The sequence below is a fragment of the Oreochromis aureus genome, linkage group 6 (genome assembly GCF_013358895.1).
Source record: "Oreochromis aureus strain Israel breed Guangdong linkage group 6, ZZ_aureus, whole genome shotgun sequence".
In the NCBI taxonomy this organism is placed as follows: domain Eukaryota; kingdom Metazoa; phylum Chordata; class Actinopteri; order Cichliformes; family Cichlidae; genus Oreochromis; species Oreochromis aureus.
In genome coordinates this window covers 20,015,250-20,029,866 of record NC_052947.1, presented here as the reverse complement: position 1 = coordinate 20,029,866, position 14,617 = coordinate 20,015,250, and the positions used below count along the sequence as shown (strand labels likewise).

The following is a 14,617-nucleotide window of genomic DNA, read 5'->3' as shown; positions in this document are numbered from 1 at the left end:
TGCCACCAAGCTCCCAGTATGCAATTTTTGTGCTGATGATAATGAGTCAATCACAGAGTGCAGGTGATTTTTATGCCAACTTGGCGACCCTGCTCTGTAACTTTACATGGTCTGCCACTTTATGGCTGTGAGTTACTGTGGTTCATAAACGCTTCCACTTTACAATAATGCCGCTTACAGCTGATTGTGGAAAATCTAGGAGGAAAGACCACATGGTCATGTTTTTAAAGACAGACCACATGGCTAGGTTCTTGATTTTCCACACCTGTGGCAACTGGTGAAAACATCTGAATTCAAAGATTAAGAGTTGTGGCAAAAGACACACTTTTGTCCATACATTGAGGAATGAGGAAATTGTAAATCTTGTGTGTTTTTATTATTTAGTGCTGTAGGACTGATGTGTTTTTCTTATATGAGGACCTTCAAGGTCAAAGGGCAGTTTGTCAGAGGAATAGAAATGTGGTTATTCTTATTGTATTTTAAACCACAGGATTCATGGCAGCTATCATGTATCAGTTTGCCTCTGTTTACAGCAAGTTACCACACTCGCTCTTGCACCTATAGATAGATTTTTTTTTTTTTTTTCCCCCCCACTTCCTCTATGGACCACCACTGTGCAATACCAATTCTATGTGCAATAACCCAACTGTATATACACAACACTATTTATTACATATTACTTTTTTTTTTAAACCGGCTTGTATATTTGTACATTTTATATATATATATGTTTTTCCTCTGTTAATACTGTCCATATGTATATAGCGCTGCAGAACTGTACACCCCCAGCATGTTTGCACTGAGTAGGAGATGCTCTGTATCTCATTGTGCAACTGTATAGTGACAATAAAGGCATTCTATTCTATTCTATTCTATTCTTAACTTATAATAACTGTGGATCTCCTCATTTATCGTGCATAAAATCAACACCTCAAACACAAATATGTCATACAGTATTTGAAATAGGGTTTCAAGATTTATTTTTACTAAAGAACACAGACACATGACTCACAAGACAATCAGATTTAGAGCAAAAAAATAAAATAATAACTGAATCTAACAAACCATGCTTCTTCATTAGCTCTAATTTCCTAGCATACTCAATCTAATGAAAGGACTGAGATATTTGTGTTTTTATAGATTTATAGCTACACAGCGGTATGTAGTTAGGCACATGCATCATTTGTACCCTCTGCAACAACAAAGAAGAATACTACTACAGCTAAATTTGGATATTTCCGCCATGAGGAGGTAAAAAGACTTCATATTCAACATGCATTGAACATGTGTAAAAGACACTGTTTTTACATATGTTTAAACTGTTTGCTCCCATCAAGTTGCTGTGTTGACTTAGTGTAGTCCTATGGGGATTTTGATTGCAATGACAAAAACGCATAGGCAGGAGATTTCTCATCAGAGGCGGAGACTGATCGTCTTCTGAAATACAAAAGACATTTTCATTTTATAATGTATATAATTTTATATACATTTTAGAATGTTTATAATGTCTCATGTTTGGATGATTTTTTGACATTAAAGCCCAGTACCTTGTCTGTTCCACGTCCTCGATAGTCTCCGGTAGACGCACATTGTTCGTCTCAGGGAGCAAAGAAGCTGACAGTCCGGCGCCTAAAGCCACCAGGGAAAAAACAAAACTTGGCAGATTCACCCACACGTCTTCAAGGAGCATGATCAAGGGGGATACAGCAACACCTACACGGGCCATAAAGGAACAGTATCCCAATCCATTTTGCCTGAATTACAAAAAGAAGAAAAAATACAACAAATGTTGTGCTCTGATTATCAGGCAGCAAAATAAAAGACAATGTGCATTTTACTGACCTCATTACTGTGGGATAAAGCTCCGTTGTGTACAGAAAAACTATTGTAAAAGAGCCCTCTGAAAACATCTTGCCCAAAGCTCCCACAGCTGTCCGAAGATTCCCCATATCTGAAAAGAAAACGCGGAAATTTCACCTTGTGTTCTAGTTAAGACTTTTCACTGAATTTATTAGAAGATTAAATACTAGAAATGTATAAAGACATTTAATCTTGCAGTTGTTTAAAGCTGCAGCTGATACTGTTGCTGTGAACTGAAAGCAGACCTATTAGGATTTTCCTTACTTTTAATGGCAGATGCTCAAATTTAACAGCTCATACAGATAATGGGGTCATCACATATTCAACTAATTATAATGAGCTAAAAGTTCAACCTTCAGACTAAACACTGAACATCTTAGATGTTTTGTTTCTAATTTACTATGTCAGAGACGGGGGTAATTACTAATTCAACAATCTACACGGTGGGCCATTTATATGGATACACCGTAATAACATGGGAATGGTTGGTGATATTAAAGTCCTGTTTGTGGCACATTAGTATATGTGAGGGGGCAAACTCCTCAAGATGGGTGGTGTCATGCCCTGGAGGACGGGGCAGTGGCCCCCCACACCCTCTAGCCGATCATTACATGAAGGAACCTTTTAAAAAAAAAAAACAAGCGCGTCCATGCTCACAGGTGTACACACGGGTGATCACACACACAAACTACACCCTTTTTGGCTCCTACCTCAAAGCACACTGTGCGCTGTCGATCTTACGTGCTGCACAATAATGTTTAATATTTAGTATTTACTGTCATATTCCCATAGATCATTGTGATGATGTTTATTACTCTCGTTTTCTTCTGCTTGCTTTCTTCTTTCTTTCTCAACAGGTGATCCAGGTGATCGATATATGTATTTTTTGTCTGCTTATGCTGTTGGTTTTTGGTTTTTTGCCCCTTTTCCCCGTCCCTCTTCCCCGCTGTTTTTCTTTCCCTCTTTCTTTCTCCCCTTTCCTTCCCCCAGTCAAGTCTGTCCCGTATTCAGCAAGTGAAAATAAAATAAACAATAAAAGGTGAATCAAATGGACCATTACGGCAAGGCTGGGATGGTCAATTTGGTAAAGTAAATCCGTTGGGCATCTTTCTTCGCCTTTAGACAATAATTCTGATGGCAAAAGAACCAAACGGGACAGGTTAAAAAAAAAAAGAAAAAAAGAAAAAAAAGATGGGTGGTGACCATGGTGGCCATTTAGAAGTCGGCCATCTTGGATACAACTTTTGTTTTTTCAATAGGAAGAGGGCCATGTGACACATCAAACTTATTGGTAATGTCACAAGAAAAACAATGGTGTGCTTGGTTTCAACGTAACTTTATTCTTTCATGAGTTATTTACAAGTTTCTCTTTGTTCACAGCCATTGACATGTCGAAGAGGTTAACACGTGAGGAGCGGATCGAAATTGTGTTGATATCTGGTGAACGCAGTAACCGGGTCATTGCAGCAGATTTCAATGCAAGTCACCCTACGAGACCACCCATCTCCCATGCTACAGTTAGCAAACTGCTTGCTAAGTTTCGTGAAATTGGTTCAGTGTTGGATTTACCAAAATGTGGACGCAAGAAAACTGTCACCAATGAAGAAACATCAGTGGCTGTCCTAGCTTCATTCAGCAAGAGCTCACAGCGTAGCACTCGCTGCATGTCACTGGAGAGTGGCATTAGTCGAACATCCCTTCGGCGGATATTAGCTACTCACAAATGGCACCCTTACAAACTCCAGCTACTGCAGCATCTCAACGAGGATGACCCAGATCGGCGCACAGAATTTGCAGAATGGGCAAAATAAAAATTGGAACAGGACCCTCAGTTCACGCAGAAGATTTTGTTCAGTGATGAGGCAAACTTTTATGTGAATGGTGAAGTTAACAAACAAAACCACCGCTATTGGTCTGACACTAACCCACATTGGATGGATCCCTCCAAGACTGTTGGAACAACAAAAGTGATGGTTTGGTGTGGCATATGGGGTACAACGATAGTGGGTCCATTCTTCATCAATGGAAACCTCAAGGCCACTGGATATTTGAAATTGCTACATGATGATGTGTTTCCTCTTTATGCACTGAAGCTGGCACGTTCCCTGAGTTTTTCCAGCAAGATGGTGCACCACCACATTATGGGTGCCAGGTCCGAGCATTCCTAGATGAACAGTTTCCTGGAAAGTGGATTGGTCGTTGTGGACCAGCTGAATGGCCCCCAAGGTCTCCCGATCTGACCCCCTTAGACTTTTATCTTTGGGGTCATCTGAAGGCAATTGTCTATGGTGTGAAGATACGAGATGTGCAGCACCTGAAACTACGGATACTGGATGCCTGTGCTGGCATTTCTCCTGCGGTGTTGCTATCAGTGTGTGAAGAGTGGGAGAAGAGGGTTGCATTGACAATCCAACACAATGGGCAGCACATTGAACACATTTTATAAGTGGTCAGAAACTTGTAAATAACTCATGAAAGAATAAAGTTACGTTGAAACCAAGCACACCATTGTTTTTCTTGTGACATTACCAATAAGTTTGATGTGTCACATGGCCCTCTTCCTATTGAAAAAACAAAAGTTGTATCCAAGATGGCCGACTTCTAAATGGCCACCATGATCACCACCCATCTTGAGGAGTTTTCCCCCTCACATATACTAATGTGCCACAAACAAGACTTTAATATCACCAACCATTCCCATGTTATTACGGTGTATCCATATAAATGGCCCACCCTGTACTGTTTAAAGAAAACTGTTTCACGGGAAGAACTACATTGAAGAGGAGCTAACATGGTTTACTTCAGACACTGGATGAACTGGACTGCACCAAGACTAGTACAAGGGATTTTGATGAACTAGCAGCTTGAATCATTTAAAACTACTCCAGAACAAAAGTGAACTATGTGTAGTCTTTGTCAGTCAAATAATCATGGCTTGGTGCATGTGTTTCTCCAGACTGGGATGTTTATATGGCTGTGTGCCTTCAGAAGTTCCTGACTTCATAACATTTGCCCTTGACAAATAATATAATACTAGAAAGTAAACTAATAAACTAAAATGAATACATCTACACATTTGAATGGATCATATACCTGCATGGATAAACACACTGCTGAATATAAGCAGCCCGGTCAAAATGAGCATCCCGGCTTGATTCCACCTTCGACCTATTTTGTCTACTGTGAAAAAGACGAATCCTTTGGCTGGAATCTCTATGACCCCATAGATGAACTGTGTGAGATAAATGTTCACACCAAATCCGCTGATATTCAAGCTGATTCCATAATAAGCGAAGGCCACTCCAAACCTGCGAGCAAGACCACACTTTTGTTATTTTAAAGTTAAACAGTTGCCCCAAAGAGCAGTAGTTTCTCATTAGCTACCTGGTATCTGACATGGATAATAGTAAACCCATTTTTATCGAAACAGTGTTAGGGTTCAGCAAACATGATGCTGAATAACCTGTTCTTGACAGTTTGTTCTAGTCAGTTAAATAATTGTTTAGACATGAGATTTGGGCCATGTCTAAACACAGTGGGGCACAGTGCTTCCGCCACTGAGCTAACCAACTAGGCTGAGGTTTAATAACTTCAAGAGCTGAATTGCTCAAAAATGAAGACTCCAGAAATAATTTAGATGCAGTGTTGTCGTTGGAATAGATGTTCTCAATGTAGCTGTCCATCAAATGTCATGAAAAACAGCTAAATTTCCTTAATACAAAATTATGGTGGTGATATTTTTTACTTTTTCTAAATGCATCTCAGAGAAGAAGAAAGCAACATCAACATCTGGCCTTCTACAGTTCCGTTTTTGCCATCATAACGGCCAGTGATTTTAACCTTGGGGGATAATGCCACCATTTCAACCAAGTTTACTGGTTGTAGCTAAGAGACACTGCATTGTTAAGTGGGCCTAACTGGGCATAGTTTTAATTTTTGGACTGAATAAACATACTGGTGTATCCCTATCATGGATATAGACAGCTCTCTCCAAATTTTAAAGGAGGATCTTCTCAGGTTGAAGATCAAATATGCATTTCTCGGTTATTAATAATTATTCAATGAACCTCCCAATCACGGACATGGAAACCTTTGTCCACAGTTTTAACCATCAAATGAGTACTAATGAGGAAATAGTTTATACACTTACGTAATATGTTTTAAATGTTCAAGATAAATACCACACAATGCCACAAAGTAGAGCCCGCCTTCTCATTTTGGGGGTCTTCACGAGGTCCAAATAGGAATACTTTCTGTTTTCATCTTCTACAAGTATTACTGTCGACAGAACCTGTAGAGTAAAAAGGAAACTTTATTCAAAGAAAGGAGCTGTGAAGTGCACAGTTCTGTCTTGAAGTTAGCTGATTATGAAAATGTTGTACCTCAGGTTTTAAGTCAGCCATGACCTCCTCTCTGCTGTTAACTGTTGCACATTTACTCAGGTAAAAATGAGCGTCATCTGTTTTTCCATTACTCATCAGCCACCTGGCAGACTCGGGGAGCCACCTATGAGAAAGAGCGATGAGAAGGTTGAGAAGGTCTTTTAAACACTTTTGAAAAGACAGGAACTAGTTTTCCCTGCATGAAAACTGAATAATAATATTAATTTGTCTTTACCGCCAACAGAGCATAGCTAGAAACAGTGGGGAGATTACAGCAGCAGTCAGGAATCTCCAATCATTGATCAAATAGGCCACTCCAGGTAGAATAACACAACCAACACTCCAGTCCAAGCTCATTAAAACAGCCACTGTAGTCCGATGCCTGATATCCACCCATTCAAGACCTATTTGGATGAATTTTATGTATTTTTCTTTTTTATTAATAATGACACTGATTGAGATTACTGATAAAAATAAGGATTTTGAGCAAAGCACACCTGTATGGGCATCATCTCAAAAAAATGTAATTGTGTCAGTGTGTTGTTTAATGTATTTTTTGTTCGATGAGAATGACAGGCAACTCACAGAGGACGAAGGAGTTTATACTTATTCCTGAGAGTCCGAGTCCAGTACAAAATCTCATTGTAGCAAACATTAGGAAATTATAGGACAAAGCGGTCGCTATCCCAAAAACGGAAGTTGCCATGTATGACAACAGAAGTGTTTTTTTCCGGCCAAACCTGTAAAACAAATTTAAAAAAAAATGACAGTCAAAGAATCTACGGAACACTTAATTAAATGAAACAATTGTTAACAACTGTTAAGAACACTTTGTTTTCTCTTTATTTTTGAAGTTGAATGTTTTTTTTAACTAACTAAAATAAAAAACAAAACAAAATCCTGTGCACTTGGAAAAATAACTAAAATAAAATAAAGGAGGGAAGTAAGCAAATAATATTTGTTTTAGTATTTGTTAATTTGGCAAAACTATTATTACATACCAATGAGGTATCGATGGACATTTTTTATTAAGACTCTAAATGTCTACCAGACTGTGAGTCAACTGCTTTCAAAAAATTGTGTCATTTTAATTGTACTACCTGTAATGGCTATCCTAAATCTTGCCTTTGGCTTGTACCACCCATATAGTAATAATGAAAAAGACTAAAACTAAACATTTTTCAACAAGGCAAACTAAACTGAAACAAAAAAAAAAATCCTCTCTAGAAATGAACTGAAAATACATTGAATTAAAAACTAAATGTCAAAATGAAATAAAATAAAAATTACTGAGAAAATAAAAAAAGTTAAAATAATTCTGGTCCCATTGTCACAGATGTATCAAAAAGGCAGACCTAGCCATGCTGTCTGCCTTTTCAAACATTTGTGAATGAATGGGTCATTCAGAAGACCTCTTTGATTTTGAGTGTGACGTAATAGGATGCCACTGTTGCAACAAGTCAACCGTGAAGTGACCACACATCGCATAAGGTTCCAGAGCACCAAGTGCTGAGGGCCATAGCACATGAAAAAAGGGACACTACTGATAGAAGAACTGCAAAGCTCCAAACTTTCTCCAGCATCAACCTGGAGCTGGAACTTTACGGCTTTGCTTTTTGGGCAGTTCCTGTATGGGTAATGTTTGGGTGGGCTTAATGCCTTGTCAGTATAGTGTACTTTTACATAACTGAAATATTTCTTATAAAGAAAAAAGTGAAATCCCTGTGACCTGAAGTATTTCAAAGAAGGTTGTTTTAAATATAAACAGTACTCTAGATAAAGGACCTCAGTAATGTTCTGCACTGTTCACCTAATAGAGGGGCTTACTCCACCCTACTTGCAAAGTACCTGTGAATGATTACTTTTGGCAATACAACTTTGTTCTTTACTATCTAGGACTCATTGTAATATTTGGCAATGCACACCCAGATCAATACAGACTTGTCACCATAGTTGTACTTGTACAAGAAAATGTTAAGCATAGTTGATTTTATTATTCAGTGTATTTGTGCTCGATTTTAAAGGTGATGACGTGGACTCACCTGTCACTAAGGAAGCCAAATATTCCTGATCCTAACATGACCCCCACAAAGAAGATGGTGGCTGTGGCTCTGTTCATTTTTTTCTTGTCACAAACCAGATCCCACTATAAAGGGAACAGAGACAAAAGGAAAACATTGGCTAATTCAGCACTGGTATTAATTTCCTGCTTTTTAAATGGAAATATTGATCCTCACCTCTGTAGCCAGAGTAGATCTGAAGATGGTGGTGTCATATATCCAACCATTCTGGCATGGCACTGTGGGTATGTAGGTTAAGTTGGAAGAGTTTGACAGCAGTTGATACTGAGGCTCTGCAAACATCCGACAGGAGCTCAAACTCCCATCCTGCTCAAAAGGAATGCTAACATTGAGCCTCTCTTCCAAAGATAAATTCCTGAAAACACCTCCATTATTCTGAGACCTGATGTCACAGTGGTGAGAGGGAATAAATGTAATAAAATTATTCAGCAGGAAGTTAAATGGTAAAGTCAGCCGTGGAATTACTAACAAGAAAAGTGTTCTTAGTTGGAATCTTCCAAAGCCATTGATCTCTGCCAGCACATTGTCAAACTTCATCTTGGAAAACAAAAGAGACACAAACTAGAGAATAACCTGAAGCAAATACCTTCGGGAGCACAAAATATATTTTCATAGTGAGCCACAAGCTGCTTTTATTCCATTAAGTGTTCTTGGTTAATGGTCAGCTGATGTTCAATGTGTTATTTGTTGTTAGGCAGTATGAAAAAAATAAACTGAACTCAGTGAACCGTAGAAGTAAATAAATAATTTTCAAAGAAAGCTGTAACTTTAGTGATAAAGTACCGAGGTCCAAAGTTTAAAGAAATGTGTATTGGCTGAGTTTAATACAAAATGAAAATGTCATTCTATTTTTTCCCTTTTGGTCAATACCTGTAACATCTTTATGTCTGTTGATCTAGCTTTTAAGAAAATTTCTATTTCTTAACCAGCATTTAAAGTTAAGAAGTGAATTTGTTTGGATCAGGAGAAAAAATGATGTGAGCGGAGCACATTTCTTTGCACAATAGCTCTAAAATTAGAAACATGCTGTCTCAGAGTGACCCTGAAAAACTAGTTCATACATTTGTTACTTCTAGACTGGACTACTGTAATTCGTTATTATCAGGATGTCCTGATAAACACTTCAGTTGATCCAAACTGAAGGAAGAGTACCGACAGGGGCTAGAAAGAGAAAGCATATTTTTGCTATATTGACTTGAGTCATTGGCTCCCTGTTAAATCCAGAATTTAATTTAAAATCCTGCTCCTCACATACAAGGTCTTGAATAATCTTGCCCCATCACATCTTAATGACCTCATGGTACTGTTTCACCCCATTAGACTGCAGGCTTACTTGTGGTTCCTACAGTATTTAAAGGTAGAATGGAAGGCAGAGCCTTCAGTTTTCAGGCTTTTTTTCAGGTTCTTCTATGGAACCAGCTCCCAGTTTGGATTTGGGAGACAGACACTATCTCCACATTTAACATTAGGCTTAAAACTTTCCTTTTTGCTAAAGCATATAGTTAGGGCTGGATCAGATGACCCTGGATCCTCCCTTAGTTACGGTGGAATAGGTTTAGGCTGCTGGGAGATTCCCATGATGAAGTGTTTCTTCTTCACTCACCTTTTTTCTGTGTTATATGCCACTCTGCATTTAATCATGAATTATTATTAATCTCTGCCTTCCTCCCACAGCATGCCTTATTCCCTGTCTTAATCAACTGTTTGATGTTTTTCTTTCTGTTAAAAGGGAGTTTTTCCTTCCTACTGTTGTCAAATCGCTTGCTCATCAACAGGGGGTCATATGATTATTGTTTTTTTTTTCTCTTTTCTTTGTATTATTGTAGGGTCTTTACCTTACAGTATAAGATGCCTTGAGGCAACTGTTGTTGTGATTTGGCGCTATATAAATAACACTATATTGAATTGAATTAACAGAGAATGAAACAGAATGAAGCCAATTTCCAAGGAAAAGCCTTGAAATGTCCTTCAGGAAGCCTGGAGAACTATTCCTGAAGATTATTGAAAGAAATTACAAGAGAGGATGCCTAAGAGACCTCTTAATTTAATGTGAACAGAGATATATGAAACAAAGGCTCATTAATGTTTCAGTCATTTATTGAGACATAGTTTAATTACCAAACACAGCAAGGCTAATATTTGTGATTATATAATTTTTATATCCACAAATCATATGTAGCTGACGCTGAAATGTTTGTGTTGGTTGCCATGACAACACCAGTAGCGCATCTGAGATCGTTATGTTGTTTTCTCGTTGTTTTCTTTATTTGGTATTGATGTTTGTGTACATTTGCAGTAGGAAAAAGATAACCTGTGAATCCAGTGATACACCTTTCTTATAAGAAATGTTTCTGATAAAATTATTGTGAAGTAGTCACTTCCTGTGAGTCGCGGGAACCGGAAGTTGTGCGCGGGAGAGACAAGACAGAGCGGTAACACGGCGGACTTTTCGGAATATACATCTTTTCTACTGCTGGTTTATGAGGTGTACACGGTAAAAACATTATGCTGTTATTCGTTTAACACTTGTGCACTTTGTGAAAGGAAATAAGTGGCTGAGTTGTATGTCATATGTGCTATTGACATTATTAGGGCCCGAGCACAAAAGTGCGAAGGCCCTATTGTATCTGCTCTGTTTCTTATTATTATTATTATTATTATTATTATTATTATTATTATTATTATTATTTCGGCAAATGAATCGGCCTTTTGAGGGCCTAAACATGCTCGAAAACTCATGAAATTTTGCAGACGCGTCAGGTCTGGTGAAAATTTACGTATTTTAATGTCCGTAGACATGTCCAGGGAAAATTGGCTCAGTAGCGCCACCTAGAAAAATGAGAAACGCGAGCCCCCGAGATGGGTATGACCTACATGTATAAAACTCGGAACACATATCTAACGTTCGGAGACGCACAAAAAGTCTGTTATGGCCATGTCCTAAACCCAACAGGAAGTCCGCCATTTGGAAGTGAAGGTGACATTTTGGCTCTAATTTTGCCATTTCCATGCCTCGAACTTTTGCGAACTCCTCATTGGAATTTCATCGTACAAGCTTCATATTTGGTCAGTGTCAACTACACACCTGGGCCATGTTAAATTGCGGAGCTTTTGAGTTTTCGGGTTACTGTGAGGCCGTGGCGCCACGGCGAATTTCGATGACTCGCCATGAAAATCTTATTGCCTCTCGTTCTGTCATACATTGTCCGACCTTGACCAAAGTGGACACATATGATAAGGCTCCACCCCTGAACATATTTCAACTGCCATATTTGACATCAGGGACAGCGCCACCTAGTGGGAACAGGAAATGTCATGTTTTACACTTTGGGGTACAGTATTGTAATGGGTGACATCTGCAGCCTCAAATTTCTCCAGGAAAGCCTTAAGGAGTTGGTCTTGGGTTACAGAGAAAACTGTGAGTTTTCGCTGAAGGGTGTGACCCCAGCAGCATGGCGAACATTGAGGTCTCGCCATGAAGAAACAAATTAGTGTAACTCAATGAAATCCAATGTGATCAGTACCAGATTTTACAGGGATGATGTCAGACCCGCCCTGAACAGATTGATATGCCCATTGTCAGGAATACGTAGAGCGCCACCTAGTGGCACCAGGAAATGTCATGTCTTTCATTTTGTTGTACTGATTTTCACAGGTTCATCGTGGCCACCTCAAAAGCGGTGAATATCACCATCAGTCCCTCTTGATGCTTCAGTGAGAAAATTGTGACTATAAACTGAACGGCGCACCCTGGTGGCAACGCAGTTCACCATGAAAGATGAAGTGGCTTTTGAGGGGCTTGAAAAGTTTAAAAGTCTTGAAATTTGGCGCACCCTCTAATGTCATGAGGATTTCTTTTATATGTTCATTTTCCTTGAACAGCGCAAAATGGCTCCACAGCGCCCCTACAAAATTTCAAAACAACAGCCCCTGCTCTGTGTTTTATGTATGAGTTTGAAACCTGGCAAGCTTATTGGAGATATCAAGATGTACAAAAAGTCTCTTGGAGCAATATCCCAAATCCAACAGGAAGTCAGCCATTTTAAAATTAATGTGTAAATTTGGCGACATTTTCCCTCTTTTCAGGCCTCATACTTTGACGAACTCCTCCAAGGGATTTCATTAGATTTACGCGATCTCCTGTGTGTGGAATCTAAAGACCTTTGTGATGTTAAATTGCGAAGCTTTTACGTTCAGGGAAAGCAGGGGTGGTCATGGCGGCACGTGGAGTTTCAATCACTCGCCAAAAGCAGTAACCTGCTGTCGCTCAAAAACACAATGTCCAATCTCTCCCAAAGGTCGCAGGCGTGATGAGACTCGAGCTCGGAAATGTTTGTTATGCCATTTGTCAGTAATGGTTAGAGCGCCACCTAGTGGGACGACTATAATGATGGTTGAATGAGATGAAATTTTAGCTGGTGGTTAAATGCATGAATTCCATCAATGTGACATCAGATCGGAAGCGCTGGTTTTAGGTGTTGGGCTTGGCTCGACGTGCCGGGGGTGCGAGGGCCCTCATATCGCTGCTTGCAGCTTTAATTTTACTTGTTTCTAGTTTTCACGGTGCTCCATGATTGTGAGCGGAATAAAAGTATTGTGGACATCAGTACGAAGCGTGGATTCTTTTGACCAGAGTAGATACAGTGGCGTGTCCCAATCCATCTGGAGGCTTCGTGTGCAAAGCTCTTCTCATCCTGCAGCAAGCTACAGGTCTCGGTTTACAACGCGCTTCTCATCCTGCAGCAAGCTACAGGTCTTGGTTGCTTCTCATCCTGCAGTGAGCTACAGGCTTCAGTGGACACTTGCTTTGCATTTTGTAACAACCAATCAGGAGCTGCAGATTCAGCGGACGCCCAAGAAGCGGTTTCAAGAAGCGTGAGTCCTCATTACGCAGTTATTATGCCTCCTGTGTTGATGGATAGAACATGAGCTGCAAATTTGCTATAATGGACAAGAAATTAATAGTGTTCAAATTTCAGACTGTGTAAAAAAAAAAAAAAAAAAAAAAAAAGGACAATCTGTTGAAGTTCTGAAAATTATTGTTGTTTTCTTACCTATTGTTTGCAAGCTTTAAAAAGGCTGAAACTGAAGTTTTATTTGCTGTCATACGTAAGAATCTAAGCTAAGGTGCCTTTGTGTTAATTTTAATAATTGTCCGCCTATTATATCCATTCCATTCTTGTAATTACCTTAGATATCTTGTCCTCTTCATAAGATACCCCCTTTAAAGTCTAAAATGTCTAAAGATGGTCATAGTCACCCTGATGTTATGTCAGAAGTACAAGATGCAGGGGATTTGGAAGAGGGAAAAGTGTAGTGTCTGAGAAATCTGAGACAAAAACAAGAAAATCCTCTCGTGAAAGGCGATTAACGCCAAAAATGCAGGAACTGAAAGATCAAGAGTTAACTCAAAAGGAGAAGAGGTTCAAAGCAACATATGAGAAATGGAAAAGCAACATAAGAGACATTCGCACAAGGTTAAAGCAAGTATGCTCTGAGAGTGACATGTATAAGATGATGGATGAGGCTGAGAAGCTAGAGTCTGAATTAAAGGAACAGTATGACAGAATTCGACTCCAAACCTCACCAAGTCAAGAAATTCGAAGAAAGATCGATGCGTGCTCAGCCGTGACGGCCGACTTGCTGCAGCTGATGAGAGTACGTCTAACTGAAGATGAAGGTGAGTTTGACACGGTGGCAGAAAGATCAAGGTTACGCATGCTACTTGATAATGAATATGCTAGGTCCATATATGGATCCACAGCCTCCAGAGTTACTGCACCCAGCTGTCACAATTCTAACCATCTCTCAGAGTCACCTAGCATTTCAGCTATGAGGGCGAAGCGGCTGCTCAGCTGGCTGCAAAGAGAGCCGAAATTGATATGGAAGCTGCCATCGAAGCTCAACGTCAGCAGCTGAGAAAACTTGAAAATCAGAGGGACATTGATGTAATTCAGGCAAAGCTAAATGTCTACACGGAAGAAGAGGGAAGGGATGGGACACGCAGTCCTCCATTCAGCAAAGTGAGTGATGCACACCCTTCGCTCACCACATCCCAGATCAAGAACGGCAGGTTGTGCAAAACGAGACATCATTGGTCCAATCGCTACAAGAGTCATTAGCTCTCACTCGCTTGCCAACTCCAGAACCTTCTGTATTCTCAGGCGATCCTCTGAAGTTTACAGAATGGAGCATAAGCTTCAAAGCCCTCATAGAGAGACGATGCTCTGACCCTGCTGACAGGCTATTCTACCTGCAAAAGTACATAGCAGGTGAGGCAAAATCCTCTCTTGA

General features: G+C 39.6%; 1 protein-coding gene across 1 annotated transcript; it reads right to left on the bottom strand.

The window, feature by feature from the left end:
* Nucleotides 1-961: 961 nt before the first annotated feature.
* LOC116334492 (solute carrier family 22 member 7-like) lies at nucleotides 962-8,969 on the bottom strand. The gene is made up of 10 exons (XM_031757922.2): nucleotides 8,480-8,969; nucleotides 8,285-8,388; nucleotides 6,828-6,982; nucleotides 6,478-6,646; nucleotides 6,243-6,366; nucleotides 6,042-6,151; nucleotides 4,954-5,168; nucleotides 1,843-1,951; nucleotides 1,548-1,754; nucleotides 962-1,437 (listed from the first exon to the last, which is right to left on the bottom strand). Exons 1-10 carry the CDS (start codon nucleotides 8,858-8,860, stop codon nucleotides 1,362-1,364), a joined length of 1,650 nt encoding a protein of 549 aa, XP_031613782.1. The 5' UTR covers nucleotides 8,861-8,969; the 3' UTR covers nucleotides 962-1,361.
* Between the last annotated feature and the right edge of the window lie 5,648 nt (nucleotides 8,970-14,617).

Excerpts from the sequence above, each read along its gene's own strand:
- LOC116334492 (XM_031757922.2), bottom strand. The coding sequence starts at position 8,860 with ATGAAGTTTGACAATGTGCTGGCAGAGATCAATGGCTTTGGAAGATTC. Across the intron at positions 6,152-6,242 it reads TGGCTGACTTAAAACCTGAG|GTTCTGTCGACAGTAATACT; the intron begins GTACAACATTTT and ends TTTACTCTACAG. Across the intron at positions 1,755-1,842 it reads CTTTATCCCACAGTAATGAG|GCAAAATGGATTGGGATACT; the intron begins GTCAGTAAAATG and ends TTTGTAATTCAG.